The sequence below is a fragment of the Giraffa tippelskirchi genome, chromosome 7 (assembly GCF_054371585.1).
Source record: "Giraffa tippelskirchi isolate mGirTip1 chromosome 7, T2T-mGirTip1v1.2.pri, whole genome shotgun sequence".
Lineage (NCBI taxonomy): Eukaryota > Metazoa > Chordata > Mammalia > Artiodactyla > Giraffidae > Giraffa > Giraffa tippelskirchi.
This window is the reverse complement of record NC_137281.1, coordinates 103974730-103988634: the sequence shown is the minus strand read 5'-3', so window position 1 is coordinate 103988634 and position 13905 is coordinate 103974730. Positions and strand designations below refer to the sequence as shown.

The following is a 13905-nucleotide window of genomic DNA, read 5'->3' as shown; positions in this document are numbered from 1 at the left end:
ATCAAATCCCTTATGACTATACAGTGGAAGTGACAAATAGATTCAAGGGATTTGATCTGATAGAGTGCCTGAGGAATACTGGACGGAGGTTCATGACATTGTACAGGAGGCAGTGATCAAGGCCATCCCCAAGAAAAAGAAATGCAAAAATGCACAATGGTTGTCTGAGGAGTCCTTACAAATAGCTGAGAAAAGAAAAAAAGTGAAAAGCAAAGGAGAAAAGGAAAGATACACCCATTTGAATGCAGAGTTCCAAAGAACAGCAAGGAGAGATAAGAAGCCTTCCTCAGTGATCAGTGGAAAGAAATAGAGGAAAATAATAGAATGAGAAAGACTAGAGATCTCTACAAGAAAATTAGAGATACGAGGGAACTTTTCATGCAAAGATGGGCACAATAAAGGACAGGAATGGTACGGACCTAACAAAAGCAGAAGATATTAAGAAGAGGTGGCAAGAATATACAGAAGAACTATACAAAGAAGATCTTCACGACCCACATAATTTGATGGTGCAATCACTCTCCTAGAGCCAGACATCCTGGAATGTGAAGTCAAATGGGCCTTAGGAAGCATCACTACGAACAAAGCTAGTGGAGGTGATGGAATTCAAGCTGAGCTATTTCAAATCCTAAAAGATGATGCTATGAAAGTGTTGCACTCCATATGCCAGCAAATTTGGAAAACTCAGCAGTGGCCACAGGACTGGAAAAGATCAGTTTTCATTCCAATCCCTAAGAAAGGCAATGCCAAAGAATGCTCTAACTACCACACGATTGCACTCATCTCACATACTAGCAAAGTAATGCACAAAATTCTCCAAGCCAGGCTCCAACAGTGCGTGAACCTTGAACTTCCAGATGTTCAAGCTAGATTTAGAAAAGGCAGAAGAACCAAAGCTCACATTGCCAACATCCATTGGATCATCAAGAAAGTAAGAGAGTTCCAGAAAAACATCTACTTCTGCTTTATTGACTATGCCAAAGCCTTTGATTGTGTGGATCACAACAAACTGTGGAAGATTCTTCAAGAGATGGGAATACCAGACCACCTGATCTGCCTCCTGAGAAATCTGTATGCAGGTCAAGAAGCAACAGTTAGAACTGGACATGGTACAGTAGACTGGTTACAAATCAGGAAAGGAGTACATCAAGGCTGTATATTGTCACCCTGCTTATTTAACTTATATGCAGAGTACATCATGAGAAGCACTGGGCTGGTGAAGCGCAAGCTGGAATCTAAATTGTCGGGAGAAAAATCAAAAACCTCAGATATGCAGATGACACCACCCTTATGGCAGAAAGCGAAGAACTAAAGAGCCTCTTAATCAAAGTGAAAGAGGAGAGTGAAAAAGTTGGCTCAAAACTCAACATTCAAAAAATGAAGATCATAGCATTGTGTCCCATCCCTTCATGGTACATAGATGGCGAAATAATGGAAACAGTGAAAGACTTTTTTGGGGGGGCTCCAAAATCACTGCAGATGGTGACTGTAGCCATGAAATTAAAAGACGTTTGCCCCTTGGAAGAAAAGCTATGACCAACCTAGATAGCATGTTAAAAAGCAGAGACATTACTTTGCCAACCAAGGTCCATCTTGTCAAAGCTATGGTTTTTCTAGTAGTCATGTATGGATGTGAGAGTTGGAGTATAAAGAAAGTTGAGCGCCAAAGAATTGATGCTTTTGAACGATGGTGTTAAAGAAGACTCTTGGAAAAAAAAAAAAAAAAAGAAGACTCTTGAGAGTCCCTTGGACAGAAAGGAGATCCAACCAGTCTATCCTAAAGGCAAATCAGTCCTGAATATTCATTGGAAGGACTGATGCTGAAGCTGAAACTCCAGTACTTGGCCACTTGATGAGAAGAACTGACTCATTGGACAAGACCATGATGCTGGGAAAGATTGAAGGCGGGAGGAGAAGAGGACAACAGAGGATGAGATGGTTGGATGACATCACCAGCTCAATTGACATGAGTTTGAGTAAACTCTGGGAGTTGGTGATGGACAGGGAGGCCTGGCGTGCTTGCAGTCCACAGGGTCGCAAAGAGTCAGACACGACCGAGCAACTGAAGTGAACTGAACTGAAAGACAACAATTTCTCTTTCAGTGTTAAAGATTAGCCTGAAGTTCTCAACTGGCACCTAAGGGGTGATGTTGTTGACCTTTCCTGAACCTCTTGACTTCAATCAACTAAATTACCTAAGCCACTTCATGAATATGCACATACGCTTCACTTAAAACTTGCTGTATTTTATAGTTCATGGAGATACTGCTTTGGGAAAGATCCCTGGTGTTCTCTTCACTGCTACAAGTAATCATTCCTTTCTTCTATGATCTTTGGCTTGGTTGTGTCTTTTGGCTCGACTCCCACCAAAAGGCAAACCTAGTTTTGGGGAGTAACTTGATTTTATATGCATGCATGAATTAGTCTATGTGTGCATGTGTGTGAATGAATACATCTGTGAGTGTGTCTACATTTGTGTATATTTTTGTATGTTTATGTAAGGAGCTATCCAAAGGAGTGTAGATTCAGGATCCATCTCTTGCTTTAACATAGGAACTATGATTACATTTATTTTGATTTTTAAGCTTATTATAAGGTTGCATTTAGGGAAACAACGTTAAAGAAAGATTAAAATGTAAAAGGAGCTCAGCAAACAGCTAAAAATCATTTAAACCTACTTTTCTAAAATAATTAGGGACATACACACTTTAAATATACATACAATCTTTCAATTTAATTTTACCAAATATTTCACCCTTCTACCCTTCTAAAGATTTTTTTCCTAAGTGAGATGTCCACAAATAGCCATGTTTTCATTCAGATTTCTTTCTCTTTTATTTTTTTCTTTTTCCTGGATCACCCTATGGAAGAATTATAAGCAGCATAAAAATTGGCAAAATCTAAGGATCATAAACAAAAAAGAAATGGAACAGGGCTAGATAATCCATAAATTGCACAATAAGCTTTAGAATAATGGAACTGATTCTAGTTCAGAAATGGTTTGGCCTAAATATTCTTCTCTGTCTGTAGTCTGCATATTTGCATATGCTTTCATAGAAATCAAGGCCAAATCACTTGGCAGAAATATCCTTACTATATTTGTCATTTTCCTAGTGACTTTGAAGCTGTTCTGAATTCATAGAATTTTAAAATAGTTTGCGCATTTCCTAGAGATTCTTGGAGAATGGGGAACATTAGTGGAAACACAACTATGCCTATAGAAATATTGATGACTATAGGAAATATACAGTGTGAATTTAAGAATTTAGACATATGGTAACATGGAAGAATTAAGCTGCCTTAATTTTTCCTATTTACAGAAATTAAATTTAAAAATGAGAATGTGACATTTGCAAGTTGCATACACATTGTATTATATTTTCGTTTTCGATAGTCTTCATTCCATATTGCAAATTCTTAAACTTGGCATTAGTATTACCTCCTAGTCCTGCAATGACTCTTCTTCCCTAAAAGTGCAGGGTTCTACTTTCTCTACTAGAAAATCTAACTTGGGCTATTTTATTATGACTCATGGACTGCTGCAACACATTGCCTGGCATTTATGAGATGCAAATTCTAGGTATTCATTTGATTGGAATTAGGATGTGCCATACACATATGGAACTCAAACTTGTGTACATTGGTAACAACTTATGTGGCTCCCTTCTCTATCGGCATTGGGGTTCCTCAGGTCTCAGTTACAGGTCATCTTCTATTCTCTTGTTATATCTTTTTATAGATGATTAAATCCATCTTTCATAGCTTTAAAACATATATGTAACTTGACAATTCCCTAATTATTATCACCAGGCCAGTCATCTCTTCTGAACTCCTGATTTACATATATATATATATACTTGCTCTTTGAAATTTTCACTTGAATGTCACATTGGCATCCTAATTTTTTAATATCCCAACACTGAACTGAATTTTTTTTTTCTGTTACCCATAATAGCATTTGACATGGCTTATAAAATGAACTTTTTTTTCTTTATTCCTTCTCACGGTTATGGAGATTGGAAGGCCAAGATCAAGTCACCAGTGCATTTTCGTCTGGTGAGAGTTTTCTTCCTGGTTTACATATGGCCATTTTCTCCTTCTATCCTTACAGAGCAAAAAGGAGAGGAGAAGCAAGCTCTCTCTCATGCCTCTTCTTAAAAGGGTGCTAATCCTATCATTTGGTTCTATCCTCCTGACCAAATGACCTCCCAAAGGCCCCATTTCCAAATACCATCCAATTGGCAGCTATGATCTCAATGTATTAATTTGGGGGTGAGTAGGAAGTCACAATCATGTAGCCTATAACATAAACTCACATTCTGTCAATTTAAAACTTTTCCTGACATCTACTTATGCTATTGTCCTCTAAGTCACCATCATCTTTCACTAGATTAAATGCAAATATTGGATTGGCAAAAAAATTCCTTTAAGTTTTTCCATAACAGCATATGGAAAAACTCGAATGAAATTTTTGGCCCACCAAATATAAATATGAACTCAGCAATGCCTTGATAAAATTTATTCATGCTTCCAATTGCTGCTAAAATGAAATTTCAACTTATTTATAAGATACTCAAAGCCCTAATCAACACTAACATCTATCTCTAGTCACTGTCATCTTCCTACTGTATTTCTGCCACACACAACTGCATTTTTCTCTGCTTCTCCAACATACATGTTTCCTCCTTTCCACTCTCAGAAACTTCATTTGTGTTGTTCTGCCCTCCCAGTTCCCTGCTTCCTTCTCCACATCTAGCCTCATCTTCTTCTGCCTGAAGTAGTCCTACTTATGAAGTAAGCTTCCACCTATGGAGAATTTCTTTAGGAAGGTGTCATCTTTCCTAGGAGAAGGCAATGGCACCTCACTCCAGTACTCTTGCCTGGAAAATCCCATGGACAGAGGAGCCTGGTAGACTACACTTCATGAGGTTGCTAAGAGTCGGACACGACTGAGCGACTTCACTGTCCCTTTTCCCTTTCATGCACTGGAGAAGGAAATGGCAACCCACTCCAGTATTTTTGCCTGGAGAATCCCAGTGACGGCGGAGCCTGGTGGGCTGCCATCTATGGGGTCGCACAGAGTCGGATACGACTGAAGCGACTTAGCAGCATCTTTCCTAATACTTAGAAGCCCCTTGATTGGATTATGTTCTCTCATATTATTTTGTGAAACTTTACACTCTGTATTACAGTACTGAAAAATAATTATACATATTCTGTGGGGTTTACAGAGTCAGTTTTTAAGAGGAAAGTTGCACTTTGAAATTCCTTCAAAAAGTATGATATTGGAGGTAAATATTTCATGCTCAAGTCCAGTGAGACAAGATTCTTTCAAGTTTGAAACATGTTTCTTCTAACATGCCTTAAATAAAGTAATTATCTTGTATGTAGGTGCCATGCAAATGGAAATATGTATTTTTAGGCACAAGAATTACACTCTACATGACAAAATGCTATGCTACGATAGGCAAGATCAGTTTCACACATCCTAGCTCAGCTTCAATCTAGACTTTGTACTCCCTGCATTCAAGAGAGTATATATGATTCAACTGTATTTACAAACATGATGAAATTACTTTCTACTATATTTGCCGTACTTCTCTCCCTTACAAGATGATAAACTCAATGAGGGCAATTGCCATGCCTCCACTTTCAAAACTGTATTCCTAGTGCCCAATACCATGGCTGATAAATTATATGCACTTAACAGTATTTGTCAAAATAGTGAAGAAAAATATTTTCTGTATGAATGACTTCCTATCCTCGCTCCCATATACTGTTATGGTATAACTAGCATATGACATACTCGACAGTGATTGTCAGGGATCTTGGTATATAATCAGCAATCTTCTGAAGACAGAGAAGCTATGAGGCCCTGAAGAAAAAAACAATTGATCAAAAGTGACATTTTAGACATAGATTTGGATTAAGGAAGTCTTGATTCTTCTCAAAATAGTTCAAGTATTGGTTCATGTTGTTGATATGCCGCGAACAAGTGAAGAGAAACATCATCTTATTCATACTTGTCTAGAGCAGTAGTCTTCAACCAGAGTGATTTCTCCTTAAGGGAACATTTCGCAGTGTCATGAGGCATTTTTGATCATTACACCTGGGGCGGGGGTGTTAACGGCATCTAGTGGGCAGAGATCATTTGCCACTGCATGACTAGCATAAAAAAGGGCAAGAAGAAATCTACTAAAATGTTAAAGAATTGCTAAAAGGCAAAAATGGACTTTTATGATGATATAGAATCTCAGGGAGATGCAGATACAAGGGGATTCTGCAAACATTCACAGGCTTACTTCCTTGGCCCTCCACTGGATACTCATGAGGAAAAAATATTATATGGAGTATTTTGAAGAGAACCCTCTCTGTTAGTGCTACAGGAGGAGATGTCTGCAGCTGTAAGAAATGCATGAAGCCCTACTTACTTGGGCTTCTTTCTCAAAAGTCTTAAGTCTTTACTGAGATCAGTAAATACTCTCACATCCAAGACACAAGTAAAACTCATTTTGCTATGGAGGAATAGAGACTATAAAAACTATTTCTGCAAGTGGGGCTGGAAACTCTCATGAGTCCAGATTTCAAATCTAATACAATCAGAGATCTTCTTCTTCCATGGACAGGGCAGGAAATGCTCCTATAGAAGAATGACCACAGATGAAAGCTGAAATTTGGCTACCAAAAGGAGCAACAGCCCCCTAACACTGAGACTAAGGCACGTTTACTTGTCCCCAAAAAGCTGAGGGCGGACTAAGAAGACACAGGACTCCACTTGCCCTGCAGCAAGCTTAGGAAACACTGAATAGTTAGCAACATTACTCTGACTCTAGAAGAGATAAGCTCCCTTCTGAAGCACTAACTGGTAGGACCAGCTGAAAACTGGGCATAGAATTTTATCCCTAAGTTAAATCTTCAATTCAGTCTAAACTCAAGCATGTATATTTTCAGTACCTTGCAGATACTGTTTCATTGAAAGTGAAAGTAAAAGTCACTCATCATGTCTGATTCTTTGCGACCCCAAGGACTACACAGTCCATGGAATTCTTCTGGCCAGAATAGGCTAGAATACTGCAGTGGGTAGGCTTTCCCTTCTCCAGGGGATCTTTCCAACCCAGAGATAGAATCCAGGTCTCCACATTGCAGGTGGATTCTTTACCAGCTGTACCACAAGGAAAGCCCAAGAATATTGAAATGGGTAGGTTTTCCCTTCTCCAGGGGATCTTCCGAACCCAGGAATCGAACCAGGGTCTCCTGCATTACAGGCGGATTCTTTACCAACTGAGCTATCAGGGAAGCCCTAACTTATTTCATTATCTCTGACTTATTTCATTATGTCGACTTATTTGTTTCTGAAGTCTACTTTGTCTCTTGTCTTTGTTCCTCTGTCTCAAATATGTTTTCTTCTCTGGCTGCTTTAATAATTTTACCTTTATATTTCTTTTTTCAGTAGTTTGAATATAATGGATCTAGAGCTGTGTATCTGTGTGTGTGTGTGTGTGTGTGTGTGTCTTTATTTATCCTGCTTAGGTTTCTCTGTGTTTCCTGGACTTGTAATCTTTTATTATTTCATTATTTTCATGAAACTCCAAGCTATTATATAGTCAAACATTTCTTCTGCTCTGTTCTTTTCCTCTACTCCTTCTGGAATTCCAATATATTGACCATGTGATGTTGTTTCACAGTTCTTAGGATATTCTGTTTTTCACTTTTTGTTCCTTTGTGCTTCACGTGAGGTAGTATCTACTAATCTGTGCTTAAGTTTATTGATTATTTTCTTTCCTGTAGGAAATTCATTGATATATATGTCAAAAAAGCCATTCATGTCTCTGATACTGCATTTTTTAGCATTTCCTTTTGATTCTTTATGTCGTTTCTCTCTTCTGAAATTCCCCATCTAGTCAGACAAATTATTTACCTTTTCCACTGGATTCCTTAACACGTTAATCTTTGACATTATTAAATACCTCTTTGATGGCTCCTACTTCTGAGTCTTCTCTGACTTTGGTTCTGCTAATTATTTTGTTTTTGCTGACTTTTCTGTATGTCTCATAACTTTTTATTGAATGTCAAGCATCTTGTATAGGACAGGGGAGATAAAGCTAAATAGAATTTATACCTAATACTGGGCATATCTCTTCTTAGGCTATTAACGTAGGGGATTGATTTGAAATAATTAGGGGGTAAGTTGGGTTTGAATTCTGTTGTTTCTATGTTAACTTTAGTATTACTTAGAAACATTAAAAAATACTACGCATACTATTTTTATAAGACATGAACTAAACATCAATTTTATAAATGAGGAAACTCAAGATAAAAGGGATAAGGAAAGGGTTTAAGTTTACACAACTTGTGATAAAGTATTTTAAAAAGCCAGATGTACTTCAAAGCTGTTGATCTAAATGGCTTCCTGTATAGCTTTCAGAGTTATAGAGCCTGTGCACATCTATGATGGGATAAAATCTCTTGCTAGGTAAGAATTTATAGAAGAGTTTCTATTAACAGCTGATCTCAAGGAGTATAAGCCACAAGTCTCAAACTTGTTTCCTATGAGCACACCAGGAAAATCTGCAGATGCATTTACTGAATGAATTTTGGGCATCTTTAAATTATCACATAGAAGGGGAAGGTCCTAAAAGTCTAGAAAATGTAAAATATTCAGTTTTCTCAAAGGCAGGTAGATGGATGAAACAAACTATAGACTGGGGACCTGATAGTAATAATAACACTAGAGTGACTTTTGAATTAGTCATTTGTTCCCCCAAGAGAAAGATTGGGTCAATGAAAAACACAGTTTTGCTCTTTTTTTTCTTTTCTTTCATTGTAATATTAGGGTGGACCACCACTCCAAATTTGGTTTTGATATTGAGACCAGTGCTCACACACACACCAAAAGGTTATGAAAAAGTTTATTACTCACATAATGAGGCTTTCTGGGGAGAGTGGTAGGGCTCCTAAGCAGGTCTGAAAATGGCTAGAGAGAGAGAAAATGTTATTGGATTGGGATCTCTTATGGTGATCAGAAGGTGGGGCTGAAGTGAGGAATCTGACATGTGACTTGAACTTCTTGCCAGTGCTAAAGGAGAAAGCACCAGGCTTTTTTGCATACTTGTCCAGATATGGGACAGAGGGAAGAAGAAGGAGTGATTAAAAGCTGTCAAAAGTTGAATATCAAAAATGGAGCTACATTCTTTATTTAAATGATGAAACTCCTCATAGATGGGCAAACAATAAAGTCATTTTACATTTGCCACTTTGGAAAACTTACTTGTGCTTTCCTTCCCTTTAGCCCTATCATGTGTTTTTTCTGGTCTTATCGACCAAGGATATGTGTTAATTTCCTAACTTTGAATGTCCTGGGACCTGCAGGTAATATGAGTTAAACATTAATGTTTTTCTATTTCCCATTTAGACAGGCATGGTTAATTTTTAATGTTGCTGTTGTTGTTCAGTCGCTCAATAATGTCCGACTCTTTGCAACTCTATGGACTGTAGCCTACGAGGCTTCTCTGTCCATGGGGTTTTCTTGGCAAGAATACTAGAGTGGGTTTCCATTTCCTTCTCCAGGGGATCTTCTTAGAAAAAAGATTGAACCCGTGTCTCTTGCATTGGCAGGCATATTCTTAACAACCTGGGAAGTCCCAATTTTTACATAATATTTAGTAATGTTTATTTCGCATATAAGAAGGAAATATGTTAGAAATATTATAATTGAAACAACGTTTGGATATCCCAACTCAAAGTACTAATAAATTGTGCATTTCTATATGGATATTCATGAAATATTTACTTTCCTTTTGAGCTCACGTAACTGAAAGACAATCTTTGATTTTTGTTTTATAAATATTGATAAAATGCAATGTACCAAAGAAGGGTAAATGAAAATATTTCATGAGCCATAATATTTGTTCAGATGTTTCTAAATTTATGGTATATGTGCACAGATGAGGAAAATTAGTAATATTTTATTCTCTTTTTATTTATTAATTTATTCAAGAAGTATTTGGGGGCACCTATATGTATGAAGAAGTGTTTTAAATTCTGAGAAATAAAGTTGCATAATTTAGAAATCTCATAAGATGAATAAAAATTTATTTACAATTAAATTTTGTTTATAGAAATGAATATTTTATGCTTATTTACATCTTAGAAAACTTCACAAATGATACACATTTTTAAAAGCAAATATAATTATGATTAGAAATATTAGTTTCTATCTAGATGATAAGAAAAATATCTTAAAATAGTTACTAATATCTTTCCATCATCAATATAAAACATTTTAATTATTAAGAAAATTTTAAGCATAATGATTATTAAAACATCTTTCTTAAAAATGTCATTAACTGGTAATTAATAGGACACATCATAGAATGTACTATCTTTTATATTTTTTACATATAAGGCTCATTTAAAATTTTCTGTCTTAAATTTGTTAATACATTCTATTTATTTAATAATATCAAGGATAATTTGATCTGCTGGTGTAATCAGTACTGCTGATATAAAACCAACCAGGAGTTCATATAGCAGGAATCAGAAAATAGTCAACTAAATGAAATCCCCCTAACTAAATGCTTAATGTATATTTTTTTGGTTTCCATAGAAAATGTTTATGTGTAAAGTTTAATTATATTATATATTTAAAAATGTTCACATTTTGAGGACCCACACACAGAAAGAACAATACAGTTGATTTAATTATTAATTATACCCTACTACTACTAGGATCAACTCCAAGCAATTAAAAAGGCTTAATTAAATAATTTCATTCTATTGCAGTTAACTCATAAATAACTTCATGGTTTCCAAAGGATATATTAAAAAATGATTAGAGGAAATAGCTTTTTAGCATGATTAAGATGCAGCAAATAATTGGAAAACTTGTAAAGACGGTATTACAATTGTTTCACTGCAACATTCCAATCATACTAATTTTAACACTTTCAGGAACACAAATTTATATTAGATTTTGTTTTAAAGGGTAATCTTACATCCTCTGACATCCATCCTTTGCTGTTGCAGAGCAGAACCAGAATTTTTCTGGACATATCACTTTTGAGGCTTAATTAAAGATCATATATAGTTTTATCCCTTCCTTAGACACTTGATGTTTTTGTTTAAGTAATTAAGTTAGATTTTTTTTTTTTACTTTTTAATGTATTCTTATTGTCTCTTTTGAAATGTTATTGTCTCCACATTTTACACTTCATGAGAATCGCAGGACTATTATAGCTAATTCTGCTTAACAGAACACTGTACACTGTTCAATTAACAATGTAGAGAATGAAATATGAAAGATGAACAGAATAATGAAAATTACCCTAAATTGTTTCATAATGTTTTAAAATATAATTATAGGCAGTTATCCTATAGTTGCTCTCAAGCAGAATATTTGTGTTGTGGCTTTTTAAATAGTAAACATACTTTAGCTCTTTACTGAACATGTATTGGAAAATCTGAATAATTTCAGGGAGATAGATAAAACACACACATACACACAAATCAAATTTACCTTGACACAACTATGCTGTGAGGTGACAGTCGGATGAGGTTTCTAAACTTGAGAGACTACTTCCAATGTCCTTGGGATAATACAAACTAGAGTCTCCCTATGCTACACCTAAAATTCTATTCATATGTATTTCTGTTACTTTTATGTCAACCATGTGCCTAAGACACCTGTATTTGCCACCATGCTGACTTGATGAAGCAGAGAAAACACATTTCCAAAATGCAATCCCCAAAAGTGATTGATTGGTACCAACTTGTTAAAGCTACCAACACAATTATTTTAAAAATCTTTCTGTCATTTTTTATCTTTAAGATCGAACAATGTAATCTTTATATAGGATCTTTAGAGGAATCAGCCACCTGAAAGTCAGGGGAATTTGTAGTTCTTAGGCAGGGCCAATCGCCTCCTTTGTCAGCAGTTAACTATTGAAATGGCCTACTGGTTGGTGATAATAAGTACTTGCCTCCAGTCCCTGAGGGTTACTTGTGCTATATGCTTATTGTAACTCCTTCCTAGAGATTCTGAGGACCTCATCACAATCCATAATCTTTCTGGCATACCAGAAGATCCAGGACCCTGCTATGGCATCTGTTCTGTATGTTGTATTTGTTAAGTATGTTAAGTATGTCAGCTTCCCTGGTGGCTCAGATGGTAAAGAATCTGCCTATAGTGCAGGAGAGCCAGGTATGATACCTGGGTCAGGAATATCCCCTGGAGAAGGGAACGGCTACCCACTCCAGTATTATTGCCTGGAGAATTCTGTGGACAGAGACGCCTTGTGGGCCACCATCCATGGGGTCAGAAAGAGACAGACACAACTGAGTGACTAACACTACTTTCATGTTAAATACACATCCCTGGTGTAGGAGATACAGTCTTACTAGAAAACAAATTCCACATTACTGTTGGAAATATAACCTGTTATCTGTGTGTTATGCCTTAAAATATAACAGTGAAAGTAAACCAAAAGTTGGTAAATAAACCCAGAAATCCAATATTTGCAGATTCAGATTCTCTTTGTATAGAGAAACACGGGGTAACGTGTGAAAAAGGCTGAACAAAATGTCTGGGTCAAAGCTAAAGTAGCTTGTCTCTTTACACCTTTCCCAGTGGGTTTGAAGAGCAAATAAGGTGGTGTTCAGTCCCTAGAGAACTGTTTAGCCTAATTATTCCCAATGCCTAATGCAGAGAGTGGAAAACATGATGTCTACCATTTTGACACAGGGGAGTTGTCATTTCAAATTTCTTAAAACCCAGATCAAAAATGATGATCATTACATGAAATTCTTTAGTCGTCTCTCCCAGACATCCAAAGTGGAACGTATGATTCAGGAGATAATGATTTCGGACAAAGTGAAAAGGAAGTAGGATTCTGCCCCCTCCAATGACTACTTCTGAGATTCTGAAAATAACTTCCTTGATAAAAAGTGAATGCTAATACTAGTTAAAAGAATTGTTTATGAAGACTGACTATGATAACATATGTAACACAACCAGTTTAATGCTTGGCATATTTTAAGAACTCAAAAGGTGGTATTATTTTTATTATATAAGCTATTAATAATTACATAAATTAATTAAAAGGAAATGTTAGTTTTGTTGTCATTGAAGGATTCTGTATTTTCTTCTTTTGTCATTTATTATTAAAAGTGCCAAGAACAGAAAAATATTGAGAAGATGGAGAGGAGAAATTGTTAGAGGGTAGAGGGGCTATTGATTTATTTAAGATGGAGATAGTAGTATTGATATGAATTACCTGCCAAAGTAACTTCCTATCTTTTCCCATCAGTGATTGCCATAAGGGCGTTTAGGCAATAATCTCTTCATTCCCTCTCCCTGCCTTTTTCTCCTTCCTTTTGGTACTTCTTCCTACATCAATATCAAGAAGTATTCAAAATATTATCTAGGATCTCTTCTATTCTTGAAAGCTTTTGGTAGAAACATATATAAGCCCTAAAAAACACGCCTTTGTTGTTGTTGTTCAGGTGTTCAGTCGTGTCTGATTCTTTGTGACCACATGGACTGCAGCAGACCAGGCTTCTCTGTCCTTCACCATCTCCCAGAGTTCACTCAAACTCATGTCCATTGAGTCAGTGATGCCATCCAACCATCTCATCCTCTCATCCCTTTCTTTTCCTGCCTTAAATCTTTCTCAGCATCAAGATCTTTACCAATGAGTTGGCTCTTTGCATCAGATGGCCAAAGTATTGGAGTTTCAGCATGAGTCCTTCTAATGAATATTCAGAACTGACTTTCTTCAGGATTGACTGGTTTGATCTTGCAGTCCAAGGGACTCTCAAGAGGGACTCTCAAGAGTCTTCTCCAACACCACAGTTTGAAAGCATCAACTCTTCAGCACTCAGCCTTGTTTATGGTCAAACTCTCACATC

The 13905-nt window shown here is 36.4% G+C and overlaps 1 protein-coding gene across 10 annotated transcripts in view; it reads right to left on the bottom strand.

The window, feature by feature from the left end:
• Positions 1-13905, bottom strand: part of LOC145514141 (uncharacterized) — a 959076-nt gene that overhangs the window by 336409 nt on the left and 608762 nt on the right. For 5 of the 10 annotated variants that reach the window (XR_014059871.1, XR_014059868.1, XR_014059865.1 and 2 more), the window contains one exon: positions 8921-8974. The exons of the other annotated variants lie outside the window; for them this stretch is intronic. Coding sequence is in view for 1 of the 5 variants with exons in the window: in XM_081511229.1 (XP_081367355.1) it covers positions 8921-8974 (54 nt within the window). In the remaining 4 variants the exon portion in view is untranslated. The remainder of the gene's footprint in view (positions 1-8920; positions 8975-13905) is intronic. 10 annotated transcript variants of the gene reach the window in all.